The following is a 23887-nucleotide window of genomic DNA, read 5'->3' on the forward strand; positions in this document are numbered from 1 at the left end:
TAACTGCTAGGCTACCTGTCGTCTCATACTGCCATTGTTCGTTCCATAACACGTGTGGACTGCAGCAACTCTAATAGGTTAACAGGACTGTGTATTTTATCCCTTGCCTACTTTGCACTTTTCAGGACACAATTTAGTTAATAAAATGAAGTGTCTATAAAAAGCTAATAGAAAGAGGCTAGAAAGAGGGGAGGCATGGTTTACGGGTGGTTGGTAGCCTAGTGGTTAGAGCGTTGTGCCAGGAACAGAAAGGTACCTGGATCGAATCCCAGAGCTGACAAGATAAAAATCTGTCCTTCTACCCCTGAACAAGGCAGTTAACCCACTGTTCTCTGGTAGGCTGTCATTGTAAATAAGAATTTGTTCTTAACTGACTTGCCTAGTTTTATATAAACATAAAACCATGTCTTCTCTCTTTCCAGCAATTTTTTAGGTTGTGCAATAGGGGACCCTGTGTGAAATAGGTTGGGAACTCCTGAATTAGATTGATGTTCACAAATCTTTCTTAATCATATCTGTAGTAACGGTAGTCAAGGAAATCATATTGATGGGCCCCAAAATGTAGTTCAACTGCTTTGAGTGGAATGCTTGGTTTATGTTGGGTAATCTGTATAAATCTGATCTGTATAAATATGCCTAAGTAGGCTAATAACACCATCAGCTAACATTTTGAAAATATTTCTGTGTTGCATATTTCAATTTGTGAGGTGAGAATGGGATATGATATTGGAGTTATTCAATATAGTGCTACAGATAACTCCTAATGCGTCCATTCTGTTGAGCGCATGCGCTCACTACCTGAGTCACGCGAAAACGCATTACATATAAACTCATCCCTCCACCTGAGAAAAACAATGCTTAATTTCTCGTAGAGTGAGGAAATTAGTAGTTTGGTGCACTAAAATATGATTACAGCAGAATGGAAAAATTTGAATAAGCGTAGCTGTAGCGTTATTTAGATAAATAGACTAGGCAGTGTGCAACTGCAGAGTTTGAATGTCTCAGGGATTACTTTGCGTGCGAGTCAGCGGAGGCTGCTTGCAGAGGAAGGGGCTGTGAGGTGTTCAAGATGGCGGCGCCCTGTGGAGTGCAGCGACTCTGACAGGTAAACAGGTCCATGTATTAAGGTACTTAAATATATAATGGTGAATTTCAGATGTTAAAATGTCATTAATATAAGGCGTGGGCATTATTATGTGTTTCTGATGCTCTTTCATGACTGTCAAATGCATGTTTTGTTTCCCTTCGCCGTAGCTGTTTATAATGACTTGTTTGTTTGGACTGTCAGCTAACGTTAATTCTATTTCTGTAGACGCTGACAATAATGGTTTGAGTCATAGCTAGCTAGCTACTTTCATGACCATGCATCTGTTGAAATAGTTTTCAGCTTGCCAAGATTAACTAATGTAAAATACTCGGATACAACAAACCGAGCCCTGCCCATTGTTCCTCCTGAGTTGTTTACGACAGTAAGTGGTCGTTCCAGATAACGTTAGCTAGCTACAGTAGTCTGCATGCTGGCGACACATCTAGCTAGCGTTTAGCCAATAATTCTCAACTCCTCGATACTGTAGTTGAGAATTCTTGGCTAGTTTGCGTTTGACTGCATAGTGATTTTTACATGGTCAGTTACAGGTGAATGATGTAACGTTCGCTAGCTAGCTATATTTGTTGTATTCAGCTGCAACTTCTTGCAATCTTGCAGCTGCTTTCTGTATCACATTTTGAGCAAAGCTTGAGGCGTAGGCGTCATAGGTACTAATTTACCTAGCTAACGTTATATCTCGTTGTATTTGATATTACAGGTACAGTACATTCCTACTTGTAGGCATATTCTGTTGTATAACTAGATGGCCATAGGTAATTCATCACATGCAACCGTAAATAAAAAGGAATAACATAACATTATCTTGTATTTGGTACCTAGCTACTGTACTACTCTAAATTATGATACAAGTTGCATTACTAGGCTAGATAGGGTGTCCCTTTGCAGTTGGCTATTTAGTGCAATAGACTAACTCATTATCCTCCCTCCTGAGCACTAGCATCGTATAGTCCCTGCGATATGCTACTTTTCAGGGAAGTCAGGAACCAATATACACAGTCAGTTAGGAAAGCAAAGGCTATCTTTTTCAAACATCCTGCAGCACTAATTGCAAAAAGTTTTGGGACACTAAAGTCCACCCCTGCATCAACTGGCCCAAACCCCCCCTGCTTCTCCTTCACCCAAATCCAGACAGCTGATGTTCTAAGAAAGCTGCAAAACCTGGACCTGTACAAATTAGCTGGGCTAAACAATCTGGAAAATTATCCGCTGCCATTGTTGCAACCCCTATTACTAGTCTGTTCATCCTCTCTTTCGTATCGTCTGAGATTCCTAATGATTGGAAAGCGGCGGTCATCCCCTTCAAAGGGGGAGACACTCGACCCAAACTGTTACAGACCTGTATCTATCCTACCCTGCCTTTCTAAAGCCTTTGAAAGCCAAGTGAACAAACAGATCACTGACCATTTCGAATCCCACCGTACCTTCTCCGCTATGCAAATCCGGTTTCCGAGCTGGTCACGGGTGCACCTCAGCCACCCTCAAGGTCCTAAACGATATCATAACTGCCATCGATAAAAGATAGTACTGTGCAGCCGTCTTCATCGACCTGGCCAGGGCTTTCGACTCGGTCAATCACCGTATTCTTATCGGCAGACTCAACAACCGTGGTTTCTCTGACTGCCTTGCCTGGTTCACTAACTACTTCTCTGATAGAGTTCAGTGTGTCAAATCGGAGGGCCTGTTGTCCGGACCTCTGGCAGTCTCTGGGGGTGCCACAAGGTTCAATTCTCAGGCTGACTCTTTTCTCTGTATATATCAATGATGTTGCTGTTGCTGCGGGTGATTCCTTGATCCACCTCTACGCAGAAGACACCATTCTGTATACATTTGGCCCTTCTTTGGACACTGTGTTAACAAACCTCCAAACAAGCTACAATGCCATACAACACTCCTTCCGTGGCCTCCAACTGCTCTTAAATGCTAGTAAAACGAAATGCATGCTCTTCAACCGATCGCTGCCTGCACCCGCCCGACTAGCATCACTACTCTGGATGGTTCTGACTTAGAATATGTGGACAACTACAAATACCTAGGTGTCTGGCTAGACTTCCCGACTTATGTCCAATCCAAAATTAAATATAGAATCGTCTTCCTATTTCGCAACAAAGCTTCCTTCACTCATGCTGCCAAACACACCCTCGTAATACTGACTATCCTACCGATCCTTGACTTCAGTGACGTCATTTACAAAATAGCCTCCAACACTACTCAGCAAATTGGATGCAGTCTATCACAGTGTCATCCGTTTTGTCACCAAAGCCCCATATACTACCCACCATTGCGACCTGTATGCTCTCGTTGGCTGGTCCTCACTACATATTTGTCGCCAAACCCACTGGCTCCAGATCATCTTTAAGTCTTTGCTAGGTAAAGCGCCGCCTTATCTCAGCTCACTGGTCACCATAGCAACACCTACCCGTAGCAGGAGCTCCAGCAGGTATATTGCACTGGTCATCCCCAAAGCCAACACATCCTTTGGCCGCCTTTCCTTCCAGTTCTCTGCTGCCAATGACTGGAACGAACTGCAAAAATCACTGAAGTTGGAGACATATCTCCCTCACTAACTTTAAGCGTCAGCTGTCAGAGCAGCTTGCCGATCGCTGCAGCTGTACACAGCCCATCTGTAAATAGCCCATCCAACCAACTACCTACCTCATCCCCATATTTGTTTTAGTTTCTGCTCTTTTGCACACCAGTATTTCTACTTGCACATCCTCATCTGCACATATCACTCCAGTGTAAATTGTAATTACTTTGCCACTATGGCCTATTTATTGCTTTACCTCCTTACTTCATTTGCACACACTGTATACAGATGTTTCTATTGTGTTATTGACTGTACGTTTGTTTATTCCATGCCTAACTCTGTTGTTTTTGTCGCACTGCTTTGCTTTATCTTGGTCGGGTCGCAGTTGTAGATGAGAACTTGTTCTCAACTGGCCTACCTGGTTAAATAAAGGTGAAATTAAAAAATCAGGTCCATTGTTGCAGATTGTGTTGAGGACTAGGGAACAATGACAGAATTATTATAAAATCCTAGTCCAGTTGAGTCCATAGATCTAGCCTCAGGCTTCAAATGGATTTTGTTTGTGAAATGATTTGTGAGAGAATGAGGGTGGCGCTTAACGGCTTGCACACAGCCAAATGTAATTTCCAGTGTTTACATGGAAGTGCATGGGGATGCATAAAGGCTCTTTGTGTTCTCCAGAGCTGCTGCTGCTTGAGGTCACTCTGAGGGTTGTTCCTGGTTGTGCCACTGACTGTGGCTCTGGCCCTGCAAGTTTGAAAACACCCTAATTCAACACACCCGTTAGGCTCCCGAGTGACGCAGCGGTCTAAGGCACTGCATCTCAGTGCTAGAGGCGTCACTACAGACACCCTGGTTCGAATCCGGGCTGTATCACAACCGGCCATGATTGGGAGTCCCATAGGGCGGTGCACAATTGGCCCTGCGTTGGCCGGTGTAGGCCAACATGAAAAATAATTTGTTCTTAATTGACTTGCCTAGTTAAATAAAGTAAAACAAAAAAAATATTAAAACCCTAGACCAATGCTAAGACCAAGGAGCTAATTGATACCTTGGGAGACTAGTGGGGGAGAACCTCAGTAACAGAGTAGTCTATAGGCTAACAGTTGTGCCTGCCTTCTCAGCAGGGCCACACACTGACACCATAAAGATCAAAATGGGAGTAGCCTAGTTTCAAGATGGAGTGTCAGAAATAGGTTAGGCCTATAGCCTTCCTCCTCTAAGGTAATGCTGTCATTGGAATGGGAGTAGGAGTTAAGAAAACAATAACATGCTTGCTGTTTTTCTCCCACATATAGGAAGAAGAGGATACCTAGTCATTTGTACAACTGAAATGTGTCTTCCGCATTAACCCAACCTCTCTGAATCAGAGGTGCGGTGGCTGTGTGGTGTCAGCTCGGGGATTCGATCTTGCAACCTTTAGGTTACTGGCCCAACGCTTCTACCCACCAGGGACCATGGGTGATTGACATCCGGGTGATATTGACCTGCCTATCATAATTATTTATGCCCACTTGTCAGCTGGAGATTTGGATGCCTCCTTTGGCCTCTTTTCCTTTGAAAGTTTGAGTCACTGAGATGGAGAGATATTATGTGAACACTCAGAATATTATGTCAAACCACTGTTAGCTGGAGAGGAGATTATTTTCTCTGACTCTTGTATTAAGCATGGTTGTTTAAGTTGTGGGCACAGAGATAACTAAGATTGTGTTTTTGTCTGTTCCATTGGGCCAAGTGTGGTCCGATAAATTTATTTGAATTTGTCAGTGTTTCACTGCTTTGAAACTATTGTGCTAGATTTCTCATGGCTATATTAAAATCACACTGTGTACCTATCGGTGGCCTTATTTATACCCTTAGCAATTAGGAGATACATTGTAACAAACCTAATAATACCAATATGTATCTAGCTACAGTAGGCTAAGTGCCATTAATAACATTGCTATTTTCCTTCATTTTGTCTGTGCTCTGTATGACTTTTTTTTTTTAGATTAGGCTTTACGAGGGTCATATTCATATGTTAATACAATTGATGCTTTTCTAGAATCCCGGCGGTGTGAAGTTGTATCTAATAACCTACATATCACTGAAGTTCTCTGACTTGTGTTGAGTCAGGTTTGACCCTGTCCTGTTGCTTGCTCTGTCCTGTAGTGGTGCCTGGAGACTGTATTGGCCGGAGGCTCAGGGAGCCCTCCAGGCAGGGCAGCAGGACACTGTGAGAGACACGACTGGGACCCCCCCTCCCCCTCCACCACTGTCACCATGGCGAGAGAGCAGCCCAATGTAGGGGACCTCCTCCCTCTCCTGGGGTCCTCTGACATCCACCAACTGGAGGAGATTAAAGGCCTTATCAATGAGAATCTCAGCACTGGTGATAACTTGGCTTTTTAATAAGTTGTTTTTGGACTTGGACAGTCAGCCTTTTATCCTGTACTCTGATTGTATTAGAGGGCTCTGGTCATTTCAATTATGCAGCCATAATGTGGATGTTGGGACTACGTTAAATATTTCCTCCTCTCTGTGCAGAGCGAGGGGCCATGCTGCTGAATGGACTGGTGGACTACTTCCTGGAGACTAATTCGGCCCAGGCCATTCATATTCTCTCCTCTGTCAGAGAGCCACATGATAAGGTGAGATCTGCCGAACCCCACCATCACCTTATATTGCCAAAGACTGTAACCCCATTTTTTTGATCAGATGTTAATTCAATAACTTAAACTCATGTATTCATTGTTTCACAATGCATATGATTGTCTTATAGCTCAATGTTTTTCATTTACCCACCATAGCACCTACTGGACAAGATGAACGAGTGTATGACCAAACAGGCCTGCCGGCTGCCTACCCTCACCCTGCTAGGCCACGTGGTCCGCAAGCAGCCTTCCTGGATCCACAAGATCGCCCGCTACCCGCTGCTTCTCTCACTGCTTAAATGCCTCAAGGTAAGAGGGAAAGATGGGCCATTAGCCACAGAGGTCTCCTATATAGACGGCTTTTGTAAAATAAAATATATAAAAAAATACTTGAAGGACAAGCTTATTAAATCAAGTGTCCTGGACATCTTTCATATGTATGCTAATGTTGAATGTTTTTCTTCCTGTTGTGTACAGACGGATTTAGACGTGGTGGTCCTCATAACTGGAGTCCTGGTGTTGATCACTCTGCTCCCCATGATCCCCCAGGCTGGCAAACAACACCTGTATGAGTTCTTTGACATCTTTGGTCGCCTGGCTTCCTGGAACCTGAAGAACCCAGGTAATCCCTGAGAAAAGACTCCGAAGAGCTATTTTATTAAGATAGAAGACAATAAAAATATTGGAAATGGTTGAGAGCCATGCATGGTTTTAGATGGACTGTTTTTGTTCACACTGCCTCTGACCTGACATCATGTTACTCTTGCTTCCCCCAGGGCACATCTCCGAGGTGTACCTCATCCACCTACACGCCAGTATCTACTCGCTTTTCCACCGTCTCTACGGCATGTACCCCTGCAACTTTGTGTCCTACCTGCGCTCCCACTACAACATGAAGGAGAACGTGGACACCTTTGAGGAAGTGGTGAAGGTGAGACTTGAGATTTTGCATTTGAGCAATCTTTAATTTAGTTTTTTTATTCTGTTAATTTTGGCTTCAGGAAGATGTTCTACCCATAGAAATTGATCTAATCCTTTGTGCTTTCCCCAAAATGTTTCGATGTATTTTTTTGCAGCCAATGCTGGAACATGTCCGTATACATCCAGAACTAGTGACTGGAACTAAAGACCATGAGCTTGATCCCACCAGGTCAGTCAATCACAGCTCTCCAGCTTCACTCACTTGTTTATGCACCATATTCTGTCAACCAAAAAAAGCGCTTATCTGCTGACAAATTAGAGATTAATATTATTACATAGTTTTCCTCAATGTGATTGACCGTGCTGGACCTCTGCAGGTGGAAGAAGTTTGAGATTCATGACATCGTTATAGAGTGTGCCAAAGTGTCTCTGGACCCCAAGGAGGCGTCGTGTGAGGAGGGCTATGCGACCATGCCCGGGAACTTCTACCCCCACCCGGAGCTTCGCCCACAAGAGTCCGTCTCCAGCCCCTACACAGACTTCCTCAACAGCTATGGTGAGAACACACCCCCTCCCTCACCTCCCATTGGTGGATAGGAATGTCATAAGTTTGCTTGGTGTTCTCACTGTTCATTGTTCATGTCTAAAATGTGTTGTGTCTTTTTTTTTCACTGAGTCACGTGAATTCTCAGACTATCAATCATCTGAAATGTGTCTAATGTTGTTTGGCTGCCAGACGCATTAGTTGGTTTGTAATTATGACTTGTCATGAGGTGATGGTGTTGTTGATAACAATGGTGAATGAATGGAAGATTTAACACATGGATATGGGAGTCAGTGAGTCAGACTGATTTGATTATTTTCCTCTCCTCCCCACAGGAAGCTCCTCTTCAACCCCTTTCTCTACCCCCCACCAGCCACTGGCACCTCCCCTGTCCCTGGCCCCTCTCCCAGGGACACAGTCCTTGTATCGCAGCCCCCAGACGTCCAGAAGTCAGGTAACATATAGTCACACAGCATTTCTGTTGCCCAACATTTCACTGCACTGACCTATAGTAATTGTGTCCAGATTAGTCCCTAGATGGAAACAGGGTTGGTTGGAGAGTGTCAGCCTGAGTGGGCAGCCACTGCTATCTGCTGCTTCTCTATTCACTTCTTCTTGTTTTGCAGAGTTTGTTTACACTTGATATATTGGCTGTGTCAGACGCTGGTTAGTCAATTGTCCCTGATCCCACTGCACCTCCCCCCCTGCTGTCCGATGAATCGCCCCCTTTATTTCAGAGAGTGGTGGGAGCGAGTGCTTCAGAGTGAGAGCGGGGGGGGGGGGGGGGGGCTTTGAATCATTTTTTTACATTTTTTTGTCATTTAGCAGACGCTCTTATCCAGAGCGACTTACAGTAGAGTGCATACATTTTTACATATTGAGACAAGGATATCCCTACCGGCCAAACCCTCCCTACCGGCCAAACCCTCCCTAACCCGGACGACGCTATGCCAATTGTGCGTCGCCCCACGGATCTCCCGGTTGCGGCCGGCTGCGACAGAGCCTGGGCGCGAACCCAGCCTGGGCGCGAACCCAGAGACTCTGGTGGCGCAGCTAGCACTGCGATGCAGTGCCCTAGACCACTGCGCCACCCGGGAGAGTGGCGCGAATCATCGGCGCAGGCGGTGGTGTCAGGCCTTAGAAAGCAGAAAACATTCCCTCACGCCCCCGCCCTGCCACTACTGTGGTCTGTCACAGGGGCTGGTTGCCCTGGCGACACTGTCTGTCCCTCTCTTTGTGAGCCACCCACGCAGGGGGTTCTGGTGTTCAGCCCTCTGGGTCTGTCTGAGGATTCGTTGGTAGGAAACTGAGATCCTGGAAAACACTAGCCTAATTTCCAGATACAATTTTATAGTATACTACATCTGTCATTATCAAACATTTAAGCATAATTATGTGTAATTATCACTTAACCTGTAACATTGAATGTCTTCCTATAGAACTCTAGCTGTGAACTCGACTCCACCTGTGGGGTAAAGGAACTTTGGAGTCCCTCCTCCCTGTGTGGCATGGCCACTCCCCCTTCCTCTAGGGGCATGTCACCCAACCAAGAGCTCTCCCATAGTGCCTCTCACCTCCCAGGCCACCGCGTCCACAGCACATCAGGTGACAAGGGATCATATTACAACATAGTCAGGTCCATCATTATTTGTACCCTTGATGAAGAGGACAAAAAATACTACAATAAATAATACAAATACTGAGCTATTTTGTATGCTTTTAAAAAAATTGTTTAACAAGTAATAATAAAAAGGATATGGGTCAATGATTGCCTCTCCTGCTTTCAGTAATCTAGCACCCTCCCCTTGCGATAAATGGTTTATTCGATTGGAGAACACTTTGGGAGGGATATTAGACCATTCCTCCATACAGAATCTTTCCAGATCCTTCATTTGTTCTTATGGACTGCCCTCTTCAATTCAAACCACAGGTTTACAATGAGGCTCAAGTCTGGAGACTGAGATGGCCATTGCAAAATGTTGATTTTTTTTGTGGACAATTAACCATTTATTTGGATTTTGATTAGTGCTTGGGATGATTGTCTTGTTGAAAGATTCACTTGCGGCCAAGTGTCATCCTCCTGGCAGAGGCAACCAGGTTTTTGCCTACTTGTTAAGGTAAAGTTCATGATGCTGTTGACCAAGGGCCCCCCCAGGACCAATGGTCTAATCCCTCCCAATGTGTTCTCCAATCTCATAAAAGATTTTAGAAAAAGTCTGTCTTTACCCTCACAGGGTGTATTGAAAACAGGGGTGCCAATAAGTTTGACCCTTATCTTTTTTTTTTTAATATTACCTGTCAAACAAAATATTTCTCTGAGCAGTTGTGTTAGCATAAAATATAATTTCCCCCTTTTTTTGCATACAAAATAGCGTAGTATTTATTTTTTGCTCATCTTTATCAGGTCGATAACTAATGGTTCCCTTGACTGGATTAAGTGTTGTGGGATTTATATAGATTGAATAAACAATATTGATTTGTATGATATAACATGCTGTAGAAAATGATCCCAACATGCGTCTTTACACCTTTTATACTATGACGTACGATCTGTCTTCAACTTTTCTGTGTACACTATTTGTATTGATTAAGGATCCCCATTAGTTCCTGCCAAGGCAGCACCTACTCTTCCTGGGATCCTGCAACGTTAAGGCAGTTAAACAGTTTAAAATATTATGACATTTCATAACACTTTACCCAATACATTTAATGTGTTCCCTCAGGCCACTACTATAGGGTGGCAGGTAGCCTAGTGGTAAGAGCTTTGGACTAGTAACCGAAAGGTTGCAAGATCGAATCCCCGAGCTGACAAGGTAAAAATCTGTCGTTCTGCCCTGAACAACGCAGTTAACCCACTGTTCCTCGCCCGTCATTGAAAATAAGAATTTGTTCTTCTCTGACTTGCCTAGTTAAATAAAGGTAAAATAAAATACTCCACGATCACATATTTACAATACAACATCCGTGTGTGTGTCCACAGTCCCAGCTTTTCCATAAGGTGTATTTTTATGTTTAAAAAAAATCTGATTCTACTGCTTGCATCAGTTACCTGATGTGGAATAGAGTTCCATGTAGTCATGGCTCTATGTAGTACAGTGTGCCTCCCATAGTCTGTTCTGGACTTGGGGATTATGAAGAGACCTCTGGTGGTATGCATGGGTGTCTGAGCTGTGTGCTAGTAGTTTAAACAGACACCTCGGTGCACTTCTTACAAAAACAAGTAGTGATGAAGTTAATCTCTCCGCCACTTTGAGCCATGAGAGATTTAAATGCATAGTATTGTTAGCTTTCCGTGTATATTTAAGGGCCAGCCGTGCTACCCTGTTCTGAGCCAATTGTAATTTTCTGAGGTCCCTCTGTGGCACCTGACCACACGACTGAACAGTATTCCAGGTGTGACACAACTAGAGCCTGTTAAAAAGGCAGAGCAGCGCTTGATAATGGACAGACTTCTCCCCATCTCAGGTACTGTTGTATCAACATGTTTTGACCATGACAGTACACAATCCAGGGTTACTCCAAGTGGTTCAGTCACCTCATCTTGCTCAATTTCCAAATTATTTATTACAAGATTGTTGTGGTTTAGTGAATGATTTGTCCCAAATACGATGCTTTTAGTTTTTTTAATATTTAGGTTGAACTTATTCCTTGTCACTCATTCTAAAACTAACTGCAGCTCTTAAGTGTTGCAGTGATTTCACTTGCTGATGTGCATAGTGTAGTAATCGACATACGTAGACACACTGGCTTTACTCAATGCCAATGGTATGTATTTAGTTTAAGTTTGAAAAAAGTAAGGGGCCTAGACAGCTGCCCTGGGGAATTCCATTTAAAAAAAAGATTATAATAAAAATTGCATGCCCTCCGAAAACTGGTTCTAACTTTGTGATATTAATATTCTGACACTGACAGTATGTAGACTTATTCAGGAAAAGTCACGGATGGAGGGGAACTTAAAAAATGACGGTGTAAAAAAAAAAAAAAAAAGATATTAATGAGCAGTGAAAATGACTGCTTTAGCAGTTCTAGTGTTAATCCTACATGACATTTTGGTTGTTATTTTCTCCTAATTGCTGGGTTCTGTCAGCAGGTGGCAAAGGCACGCCTGCCTCCAGCACTCCTGCCACCTCCTCCCCACCCCACACCCCCTCTGATTTCCCTATCATCCCCCTGCTCTCCAACACCACCAGTCCACCACAGAAGGTACAATATGACATCAATTCCCACAATGGGCATTCTGGCCTTTTGTAGTGTAGAGAACTTGGGAGGACTTCCTTGTTAAATTAAACTTGCGAATAACACAACTGTTCACTTTCAGGATGGTCACCCTGTAGAAGCAGCCAAACACAGCCTGGTGAGGCAGGAACCAATCAGAGATCCTGAAAAAGGGGGAGAAGTCATCAACAGAGGTCTGTGATCATGAAAAAATGTGAAAATGGATATTACAATTTGTATGCTTTTTACAAAGTCCTTGGTTTTTAAACATTGTCAGTCCATGTTCTCTGTTTTACATAAAACAATATTTATTGGCTGTCTTTTGCATACTAGATGTAGGTGGTGGTGGTGAGATCGTTTCCATGACGCTGTCAGTCTTTATGAAGGAGCATGAGCTTCAGCAGAGGACAGAGAGGGAAGAGAGTGAGTACAAGGATTGAGAATCAGAGTGAGCTGGTCTAAATGAGGTTGACATAACATTTCAGTTAAATGAGAGTGAACCATATACACTACATTACCAAAAGTATGTGGACACCTGCTCGTCGACCATCTCATTCCAAAATCATGGGCATTGATATGGAGATGCCCTCCCCCCTTTGCTGCTATAACAGCCTCCACTCTTATGGGAAGGCTTTCCACTAGATGTTTGGACATTGCTGCGGGGACTTACTTCCATTCAGCCATGAGCATTCGTGAGGTCGGGCACTGATATTAGGCCTGGCTTGCAGTCAGCGTTCCAATTCATGGGTGGCCCCATGTTCGATGGGGCCACCCTGTAGAAGCAGCCAAGGTCAGGGCTCTGTGCAGGCCAGTCAAGTTCTTCCACACAACTCGACAAACCATTTCTGTATGGAACTTGCTTTGTGCACAGGGGAATTGTCATACTGAAACAGGAAAGAACCTTCCCCAGACTTTTGCCACCAAGTTGCTCCATAGTCTAATCTTCTAGAATGTCATTGTGTGCTGTAGCTTTAAGATTTCTCTTTACTGGAACTAAGGGGCCTGAAAAACAGCCCCAGACCATTATTCCTCCTCCACCAAACTTGACAGTTGGTACTATGCATTGGGGAAGGTAGCGTTCTCCTGGCATCTGCCAAACCCAGATTTGTCTGTCGGACTGCCAGATGGTGAACCGTGATTCAACACTCCAGAGAATGCGTTTTCACTGCTCCAGAGTCCAAGCTTTACACCACTCCAGCTGACGCTTTGCATTGCACATGGTTATCTTAGGCTTGTGTGTGTCTTCTCGGCCATGGAAACCCATCTCATAAAGCTCCCAACAAACAGTTCTTGTGCTGACGTTTCTTCCAGAGGCCGCTTGGAACTCGGTGTGTGTTGCAACCAAGGACAGACCATTTTTACACGCTTCAGCACTCGGCGGTCCTGTTCTGTGAGCTTGTGTGGCCAACCACTTCGTGGCTGAGCCGTTGTTTCCACTTCACAATAACAGCACTTACAGTTGACCAGGGCAGCTCTAGCAGGGCAGAAATTTGACGAACTGACCTGTTGGAAATGTGGCATCCTATGACGGTGCCATGTTGAAACTCACAAAGCTCTTCAGTGAGGCCATTCTATTGCCAATGTTTGTCTCTGGAGATTGCGTGCCTGTGTGCTCGATTTTTATACACCTGTCAGTAACGGGTGTGGCTGAACTAGCCGAATTCACTCATTTGAAGCGGTGTCCATATACTTTTGTGTGTACATTTCATAGAAATAGTCACCAATGACTCAACCTGTTCCACTACAAGCCTCATGTCTCCCGTTTTACTTCTCCAAAAACTCACCAGCTGCCATCTCAGAGGAGCTCCTGAAAATCACGGAGGACAAGCGGGACTTGGCCGGCCTGAGGGGCTTTGATTCCCTGTTCTACCGCACCACCGAGACCCTGACAGGTACCCAGGAGAAGCCCCTGCTCAACCCCCCACTGGGCGGCCCCGTGCCGCCCCGGGACCCCCACAATGCTTTGTCGACCTCAGACAATGCACTGGAGAATACCCAGGGGGCTATTGGTGGAGATGGGGACAGTAGTAGGGGCTCGGCCCTGGACCAGTCCTGGTCTATTGAACCTGTGTGTCCTTTCAGCCCCATCCAAAACCATCTCCACCAGAGCCTCTCTGCCCTGGAGGACGAGGTGGCCAAGTTCGGTGGCCTTTTCTCGCCAAGCCGCCCAATGAAGAACCCCTCCCTGCCCTATGAGGCCCTGTTTGACCTGGCTCTGCCCCGGGCTGCATCCCTCTTCGTTGGGAGGAGGACGTCGGAAGCCCGGGGCAGAGCTGCCCTGGAGAGGCTGTGCCAGCGGCAGGAGGGACTGGAGGACAGGGAGGAGGAGGGCGAGGGGATGGTGTCTGCTTCCCCCCTGGAGGTGCTAGATCACCTTGTTCAGCAGGGCAGCGACACCCACGACAAGGTGCTCAAGAGGTGAGGGGGCCAGCTTTTACTATCTATCAGGTCACAACTGTCTGATCAACTTTATGCCAATCAGTCTATATCAAAACCATTAATAATGGGTTGCCTTAGTACCTAGTCCAAGAACATGGGTTTCTGTGTGCTGTATGTGCTGGAGGCAAGGGGAAGACTGAGTGTATGTGATGTGAACCTCACTGTGTGGAATTGGGCTGGGTTCTTTCCAGTCCATTGCCCTAGCCCACAGGAAATGCTCAGTGGAGAACTACAGGCATTGTCTGACACACTCCACTCCCCTCCTGCATGCGCACACACACCGTCCTCGCTCCTAAGCCAATAATACAACAGCAGAGTTGGCGTTCTGTGCAGAACGATCTGGCTTTGCACGTTTCCCCCCCCCACCTCTTTAGTATCTTCCCCAAAGATGAATGGCAGGCCATGCCCTGTTTGAGGGATGTAATTCACTGGGACAGAGGGCCTACACATACAAAAGTGTGTCTCCAAGCCCAGATGGGTCGAGAAGGCCGGGATCTACCATTCAGGTCTTTTATATGGGGTCTGATGTACTGTCCCAATGCTGCCCCTGTTGAGCTGCCCCTGTTTTTTTTCTCTTACAGTTTACCTTTGCCAAGCAAGTCAGCTGACTGGACACATTTTGGAGGTAAAGAACCAGCACCAGAGCACTGCAGGAACACTGGACTAGCTAGTGCAACAGGGGAACGCTGAAAGCTTTCAGCTTATTTAGGCTTCATGATGTGTTTACCATACAATGACGACAATGTAGTTTTCCTACATCATACAGAAACAGAGGGCATTTTACAATATGCTCACACTTTTCTGCCATTGAAATCCTTTGGTGGGCTTCTGAAACGTTTATTTTATTATTATACATTTTTGGGATGGAAACGCCTTCAGTAAACTTAAACAACTAAAACCTGATATAAAGTATGTAGAAAAGATAATGGATCACCAAAGTAAAATCTGGACAGTCATGGAGAATTTTAAAATAAAATAATCCAAAAACACGGCATCCAGCTAAGCCCCTTTTTGATCCTGGAAAAAACCTGGACTCATTAAGTACCTTGGAGGTAGAATAGCAATAATAAAGACAAGCAGAGTTCACATGATCCTAGATGCTATATGAGAATCAGATCCTCTCTGGATGGGTACAAGGGGCTCTGTCTTAACCATCTCTAGCTGCTGAGCACTGTATAACAGCCTTGTCTGGGCCAAAACTCCCCCTCTGCTTGCCAAATATTGGAATTGAATAAGATCCCCTGGTTATACCACTTATAGAAGTAATGTATAAGTGATTGTGAAGCCAACTCCACCAAGAGCTTATGTAAGCTCCCGGAGCCAGTATATTTTATGTACACCTACTCAGTTCGCTCTTTCCTCTGTTAGTTTGACTACATAGAGTGCACTAGTCATACAGCTTTCATTCATTAATAAAAGATGATGAATAATCAATGTTCAAGATATTTTAGCCCAGAATAGCATTAGAGATGGAACTGTGAGTAGGAATAATCAGAAATAAGGTCAGAAATACAATCAAGCAACTCAATATTAGGTGTTCTTAATGTTTGGTACACTCTGTGTAAATACAGTCTATCCTGATTTATCTGTCTATGACCACACCATTTTCCTGGTCATAAACCCTGTCCTCCCTGCCCCAGGCTCTGCTCCGCTGGACGAGCTGCACACGTTGCGTAGCCAGCTGCTCCTGCTGCACAGCCAGCTGCTGTACGAGCGCTACAAGAGGGAGCAGCACGCCGTCCGCAACCGACGTCTACTGCGCCGCGTCATCAACGCCACTGCACTGGAAGAGCAGAACAACGCTATGGTAAGAACGCTCCTCCCTTCCCTGGATTTGTCCCGTAGCTTCTCAGAACCAGCTCAAATCTGTTTGGAGATTCCAACCTCCCTAACTGTGAAAGCGGTTATCATTCAAAGAAGCAGGAGCCTGCTCTTGACCCATTTCACTCGCTGACTTTGTTATACTCACTCACACATGCATGTGAGGGTTCAGTAGATTATTGTAGGTTTTCCTCTGTGTTGCATATGGTGGAGGGGGGGGGGGGGGACATGTTTTATTAAATCATATGACATTGTAGATTACTTCAGAAACAGTGAGTGGTGTGTCATCCTGGCTCCCTGTTTTGTGTGTCCGCCTGAAGAAGGACCAGCTGAACCTGCAGAGTGTGGACGTGGTGACTCTGAAGGAGAGTCTGCAGGTGGAGCAGCAGCGCTGCAGACAGCTGTGGGATGACAGAGAGACCGTGGTCACCAGACTACACAGCCAGGTCCGCCAGCTACAGCAGGGCCGGGACGACTACTACACCAAGAACCAGGAACTGCAGGTAGACGCATGACCACATTTACACACACACAGAATACCGTATATCATATCTTCCATGCACTGTGTTGAATTCTCTCTGCTCTGGAATGTCCTCTCCAGAGTCAGTTGAATGAGTATCAGAAGAAGATGACTGACCTGGAGGCAGACCTACAGAGAGCCAACAACAAGGTGTGTCACACAGGGCACCTTCTCAACCAGATGACCATCAAGGTGAGGCACCTCACCTTGCTCTGCTCTGTAAAGTATCAGTCAGCTGCTTTATGTGCATAGATTAAAGGACTAAGAAGCTTGTTTTTTGTTTCCATAAATCAACCAAACAGAGGGCTTTGTGGGTGTTTGTCTCCCTTCTGATTGGTTATGTGTGTTCTTCAGCTGAGCACCAGTGAGAGCACCCAGCAGCAGATGAGTTTCTTGAACAAGCAGCTGCTGCTCCTGGGGGAGGCCCACAAGCTGGATGTACTGCAGCAGCAGCATACGGGCTCAGACAACACCAAGGTAGGGGGGGCCACAGACGGGGGGGAAAAATAACCGACTCGACAGCATGTGTAGAATCTGAATCAGTGAAAAGTTGCTATGGATTTCTCTTTCTGTAACCACCATGAGAGAATACCCGTCTTCCATATTGTGTTCCATTGTAGTAAAAGTTGTCTGAGGCCTGTTCCCATACGTATGTATTTGGAAAAGAACAACAACCTACAGATACCAGACAATACCAAACTAGTTTACAGTCGCCACCACCATCTCTCTATCCCTGCAGGAGGCCCAGATGGTGCAGGCGTCCTGGGGGAAGGAGGTTGAGAGGCTGAGGCAGAGCCTGCTGCAGCAGGGCCAGAAGCTGGAGGCAGCGCAGCAGAGGGTGGGCGAGCTGGAGACTCAGCTCACCAAGAAGGAACACCTCATCGTGGAGCAGAAGAAGTTCCTGGAGGATGTCAAGGGCCAGGCCAAGTATGTGCGCTCTGGGTTTAAAGGTGGAAAAGGCCTCAGACCTATTTGGATCAAAGCAGTTGGATTGTGTTTTTCTGTACAAATATATGTATTAGCATAGCAGCTTGTCTCTGTAAGCGTGTGATATGAACATATCTGTCTGTGCAGGGGTGAGCTGCAGGCGTCAGAGAGCAGGTACCAGGCCCAGAGGAGAGCGACGCAGCTCCTGCAAACGGAGCTGCTGCACCTCTATAGCAGGCTAGAGATGGAGGGTCATGCCTGCCTTACCACAGCCTCAGCAGCAGGGGGCAGCAGTACCGATCCTGGCCCTCCTATAGACTCTAGGTAAGATGGCAGTCAAACTGTTAGTTACATTTTCTTACTTTATTGCTGTGAATGCACATGCAGAAATGTGTGTTTGTGCCATTGGAAGCCAAATGTATATTAAAGTAATCACCCATGTTTTCCTCTGTTGCTATGGTAATGGCAGTATCATGGAACCAGATGGACCTGTCACATTGGGGACCAATGAGTGGTCTGATGACAGCAGACCATCTCAGTCCCCACGGGGCAACGGCAGCACTTTATTGCCAGGGCAACCAAAGGCGAACAACCCACCCAAAGCGTCCCCTGTCAACTCCGCCAGCAGCACCCAGGACATCCCCCCGCCTCTCCTTGTGGAGCCCTCTTTTTTCTGTCCCCATGCTCCCCTGGCCACCCCGCTGCCCCCTGACGCCGCCCCCCTCACCGTTGGCTCCTACCCCAGCGCCAACAGCTTCCTGGGCATGAGGGCGCGGGAGCTGTTCCGGAACAAGAGCGAAAGCCAGTGTGACGAGGAGCCCCCCCACCTGGCCGGCCTTTCACAGGGCCTGAAGACTGAGCTGTGTGTGGAGCCCTTATTTCCCCCACTGGGGAATGCTCTGACATGTCCTGTCTCTGTCCCTACCCTTGCCCCTGTCCCTACCCCTGCCCCTACCCTTGCCACTGTCCCTGCCTCTATAGTAGGGGCCCCTCTCACTGTGCCTGCCAAGGAGCACCCGCCTGAAACCAGGCAAAGAGCTATCAAGCAGGAGAGTCCTAGGAGGAAAATAGGAGGAGCAAGGGGAGGGGAAGCGGCCAGCGCAGCACAACCCAAACAGCAATTTAGGATTATGGACTACAACGAAACACAACAAGAGCACAGTTAAAGAGACACCAAACTGAGAGAGAAGAGGTTGTCTGGAGCAAGAGCTACAAGCAGTAGAACCATAAGAGTTGAAGACAAAGCTCTGTTAAATTCAGTGTTATCCCATTCCCTCAAGTGGACAACAGGATTTGAACCACTGATTGATTTAATCCCAGATTTAAAGATGGGAATGAAGGTTTAAATAAGGTCATTTAACAATCTACCAGCAGAGACCACATTATATATCTGGTCTGATTGCAGTTATACTTAGACATTTATATACTTAGACATTTATATACTTAGACATTTGGGAGTTATATTTTCAGGAAACAATTTCATATAAATAGAGACCCTATTTCCAAATTTGTTGTTTGAAGTTATAAGAATATGCCATATTGGGTCCAAAACAAGTTAGACAAGTATAAAACACTAAAAGTATGAGAGGGCCTTTTCATTAGTCTTGTAGGGTGTGAGAAAGGGATGGTTATGAAAGCCTGGTTTTGGTTGGCTATTGTCTTGAGCACCTGTACTGATGTTGTATGAGGGAGGTGGGTTGGGGTGGTGTGATCCTCAAGGCTTGGGGAGTAGCTGTGCCAAGTATGAGATTGTTGTCAGTGATTCCAACTCCTCTGCTATGCTTGGGGAGGAACCTGGGAGTTTGACTGTTTTCATTGTAGATAAAATATAGGAGGAGGATTGCTTTTTTCCATGCTGGTTTCATTATGTTCCTGACAGAAATGACCTTTAGTATGCGTTGAAGAGGGAGAGTGTGTATGCATGCATGCAAGTGTATGTTTAAGTCATGTTTCAATCATTTAGAAATGCCTTTTTATGAGTAGTGACAAATATGATACTTAAAGTACTTGTAACTTTCTGCAACTAATGTTGCTCATGATAACCACTTATCTTGACTTTAAATCACACGTGATATGTTAGTTCTGACAAATCATTTGCATTACATCAACCTGTGTGAAGCAGTATTTTCTGTTCGAGTTCACTAACCGAAAGTGAACAGAAAGACAGTGCCAAACATTTACCAGATATTGAATACAACCATTTCAAAATGACTCATTGACCTCACCAAGTGCTCCTATTCTAGTTCGGTATCTGGGTGTCTCTCAAAAGGGCTGATTGCTGTATAAAAGGTTTGCATGTGTCCTCTTGTCATAGCTACAGTGAGTCTGAAAAGAAAAGAAAAAACAAGTCTCTGCCAATTGATTCTTATTGGTCCTACTGACCTATGACAGTCAGAATTGCCTCTTTCTTTTGGGTTCTTCCATGTGTTTAAATGGTCATAAATCCTGTTGTCCACTGAACTTCAGCTGTTATTCCCTCTGCCTTGCTATCTAAAGCATGTTCAACAATCCACTTTAATGCCAACAGTATAGTAGTAGGAACTACAACAAACCCAAGATAGAAGGTACAATCAAGCGTGGACTGAATGGAAAGCTTGAACTGGGATTCCTTTTGGAGCTGGAGATTTTGAAAAAAGGCAAAAAAAACAAAGTTCTTAAAAGCAGTTGCTTGTGTTTAACTGTGAACAATAAAAATCGTCTTCAATGTTTTGCACTACAGATCCTCTGAATGTTTTTCATTTCATTTTCTATAGTCACACAACTTGACTTCAAGGCTCAAACGGACCCCTAAACAATTTTCTGTCTCATTCCCCACTAGAGAGCACTGTTGTTCTAAATACTCAGCCTTTTCCTGCAGTGGTTCAATCAACAGGTACGCCAGTCTGGTAGATTGGAGCGAACAAGTCCATAGACAATTATTTTTAAGGTCAAATACTGTCAGTGGGAGCTACAGAATGTATTTGTGTAAATACTATATATATATATATATGTGCAATTATGTTATCTGTTGCATTATTACTCGTCAAATATATGAAATGGCTCGTGGTACAAAAAGACACAGCATAGAATGTAATAGTCATGTATCAAACTAGCTCAATCCTAACACTTCAACCTTGCTGAAATATACTGATCAAAAATATAAATGCAACGTGCAACTTTTCAAATATTTCTTTACTGGGTTATAGTTCATTTGAGAAAATCAGTCAATTGAAATACAATTTATTAGGCCCTAATCTATTGAGTTCAAATGACTGGGAATCCTGACACTTTAAAAGAAAGTGTCAGGGTCTCATCACGGTATTTTTGTGCATTCAAATTGCCATTGATTAAAAACACAATTGTGTTTGTGCGTAGCTTATGCCTGCCCATACCATAACCCTACCGCCACCATGGGGCACTCTGTTCACAACTTTGACATCAGCAAACCGCTCGAACACACGAAGCTGTACACATGGTCTGCGGTTGTGGGGCCGTTTGGAAGTACTGCCAAATTCTCTAAAATGATGGAGGTGGCTTATGGTAGAGAAATTAAAATTCAATTATCTGGCAACAGCTCTGGTGGACATTCTTGCAGGCCGCATGCCAATTGCACATTCCCTCAACTTGAGACATCTGTGGCATTGTGTTGTGTAATGAAACTGCACATTTTAGAGTGGCCTTTAATTGTACCCAGCACAAGGTGCATCTGTGATCATGCTTTTTAATCAGCTTCTTCTTATGCCACACCTGTCCGGTGGATTGATTATCTTGGCAAAGTAGAAATGTTCACTAACAGGGATGTAAACAAATTTGTTCACAAAATGTAAGAGAAATAAGCTTTTTGTGTGTATGGAACATTTCTGGGATCTTTTATTTCAGCTCATGAAACATGGGAACAACATTTTGTTGCATTTATATTTTTGTTCAGTGTAGTCCGCCCATTCTGACTATTTCCTAAGCATCAAATAGTTCTAAATTCCTCTCCTTCCTATTACCTAAAACTGTTTTTTGTAGTACATTTCTAATCCATGTATGAATATATTGGGCAAAGCCATAAAATGAATAGTGACCGTTTTATGCAGATATTGTGTGTCGTCGACAATGCTTAGTTCCCTGGGTTAATACTACTTGGTTCTATATCAGTTTGTGAAAGGAAAGGAATCATTGTGGGTATAACTCAGCAAGTATGATTAGTTTATCAAACATGTTCCTATGTATTTCATGAGTGAGTAAAAAAAAAAAAAGTGGTATGATTAATTCACCAGTCCTCCACGGGGTCAGGGAAATTGATGCAGGATAATTGGGCACAGAGGGCAATTTGTGATTTCAAATTTATTGAGAAATTCGATGTCAGTGCAAATGTGAAATTGCTCCTCAATGTTCTCATAGATTCCATGAACATTTTAATATAAATCTAAAGTATTTCCAGCAAAGGGATTTTTCTCTCTTTGCCAACTTAAAATGAAGCCCTGTGAAAATGATCTGAATGAGGAAAAGAGTTGCAGAGGCTATGCAAAGTTAGAATTGGGCTCTAAGGAGAATGTCTATCTCTTGCCAACAGTAAAGTCCTGTGGATAATATTTTTTTTAGAGACAAAAATAGTAAAGTTTAAATTATTTCATAACAATTTTCAGAAATACACCTGTAATGCAGAGTATTACTTTGCTACATTGATTCTTACACAGTTACATTTTAGTTATTTAGCAGACACTCTTATCCAGAATGACTTTCAAGAGCAATTAGGGTTAAGTGCCTTGCTGAAGGGTACATAATGAGTTTTTTTTCCGCTAGTCAGCTCGGGGATTGTAACCAGTGACCTTTCGGTTTCTGGCCCAACGCACTTAACCGCTAGGCTACCTGCCACCCTTAATTTCCAAACCTCAATTATACACTACATTACAGATTTTTCTAAATAAGTTAATACAGGGGTGCTAGTTTAAGCAACAGAAAATATTTATGTATAAAATTGCAAGCAGACATAGTTGCATTTACACGGGAAGCACAATTCTGATATTTTTTCCACTAGTTGGTATTTTTTCATATCAGATCTTTTTCAGAGCTGATCTGATTGGTCAAAATACCAATTAGTGAAAAAAATATCAGAATGGGCTGCCTTGTGTAAATGCAGCCCATCAATCTATAAATACAGGCGAACACATCTCTCTCTTTTACAGCAACTATCTCCTGAATAATATCCACATTTTTAATGAACAGGAGCATCTGTTACATTCATGTGGCCAGTAAAGTTTTAAACTTTTCAATACTTAATGTCCTCCTTTTCCTAATAATATCATAATGACATATTTAATGACCAGGAAATATTCTTTGAAGTTGCCCAGAAGAAGGGTTTCCTCAAGTAAGACTTTGTTTGAAAGTCTATAGGCACTTGACAACATTCTATCCTATTAATATAATGAGTTTGAAATTGTTCTTTCTGTCAATTGCACTGGACATCACACTCAAAGTTTTGTTAATTCAAAATTATTGCAATAATCTACATGAATTGAAATCTAATTTAGAGACAGAAAATACCGTGCAGCTGTTAAGTATCATGATTTGAATTTGATAAGAATTTATAGGAGAAATATTAAGATAAGGAATTTATGCAGGATCAAGTTAAAATCATGATCATTTTAAGTCTCCCTTTCAAAAGCCTAGTTCTATTTAAATGTTTGTGTTTATTCCACATAGTCACACACTGGATGAAAAATCCAAAACAAGAACATTTTTGGTAAGCATACTACATACTGACACTGGAAAACGGCTTCATTTGTCCTCATTAAAAGCTTAAAAGTCTATGAATAAATAATCATTAAAGAATATACTTTTTCCTTTTTTTAATACGAGGCCTTATGCAAAACACCCTAAAATAGACTAAATAAATATGCACTATAAAGTCTGTTTAGAACATGTGCCCTTCCCCCACTATCACATTTAGACAGCTGACATGCACCTCCACATCAGACTCTATATTGGTTGCTGTTTTTGGATGAAAAAATTGGACCTCTGAGAGGAGAGTTAATGCAATTAAATGAGGGTGGTGAGTCTCTCTCTCTCTCTCTCTCTCTCTCTCTCTCTCTCTCTCTCTCTCTCTCTCTCTCTCTCTCTCTCTCTCTCTCTTGAATCAGTAAGCAAAGCAGATTCAAAACTTAAAAAAGGAGAGAAGAAAAGAAAAGAGAGAGAGAGAGAAGAGGAGCATGCACAGGCCAATCCCTATGGTTTAATTATTTTAATTATCTTTCCTCTTTCAGCT

At 43.9% G+C, this 23887-nt stretch overlaps 1 protein-coding gene across 5 annotated transcripts; it reads left to right on the forward strand.

The window, feature by feature from the left end:
* Positions 1 to 898: 898 nt before the first annotated feature.
* LOC139552359 (hamartin-like) lies at positions 899 to 20373 on the forward strand. Of its 5 annotated transcripts, none has more exons than XM_071364021.1 (22): positions 899 to 1127; positions 5787 to 6006; positions 6162 to 6265; positions 6425 to 6577; positions 6746 to 6890; positions 7045 to 7199; positions 7345 to 7418; positions 7567 to 7745; positions 8069 to 8187; positions 9173 to 9338; positions 11821 to 11936; positions 12052 to 12142; positions 12282 to 12371; positions 13736 to 14366; positions 14969 to 15012; positions 16028 to 16194; positions 16529 to 16711; positions 16810 to 16920; positions 17083 to 17205; positions 17468 to 17655; positions 17803 to 17979; positions 18125 to 20373. In XM_071364021.1, the coding sequence occupies exons 2-22, from the start codon at positions 5898 to 5900 to the stop codon at positions 18819 to 18821; spliced, it is 3822 nt and encodes a 1273-aa protein (XP_071220122.1). In that variant the 5' UTR covers positions 899 to 1127; positions 5787 to 5897; the 3' UTR covers positions 18822 to 20373. The 5 variants fall into 5 exon arrangements, with proteins under 5 accessions (XP_071220122.1, XP_071220121.1, XP_071220118.1 ...); XM_071364020.1 differs by having other exon boundaries at positions 899 to 1105; positions 4934 to 6006; XM_071364017.1 differs by having other exon boundaries at positions 899 to 1105.
* Positions 20374 to 23887: the final 3514 nt, after the last annotated feature.

Source organism: Salvelinus alpinus, chromosome 24 (genome assembly GCF_045679555.1).
Source record: "Salvelinus alpinus chromosome 24, SLU_Salpinus.1, whole genome shotgun sequence".
In the NCBI taxonomy this organism is placed as follows: Eukaryota; Metazoa; Chordata; class Actinopteri; order Salmoniformes; family Salmonidae; genus Salvelinus; species Salvelinus alpinus.

Coding starts and splice junctions, on each gene's coding strand:
- LOC139552359 (XM_071364021.1), top strand. CDS start 5,898: ATGGCGAGAGAGCAGCCCAATGTAGGGGACCTCCTCCCTCTCCTGGGG. Junction 11,937..12,051: donor CCACCAGTCCACCACAGAAG/GTACAATATGAC, acceptor GTTCACTTTCAG/GATGGTCACCCTGTAGAAGC. Junction 16,921..17,082: donor TCAACCAGATGACCATCAAG/GTGAGGCACCTC, acceptor TGTGTTCTTCAG/CTGAGCACCAGTGAGAGCAC.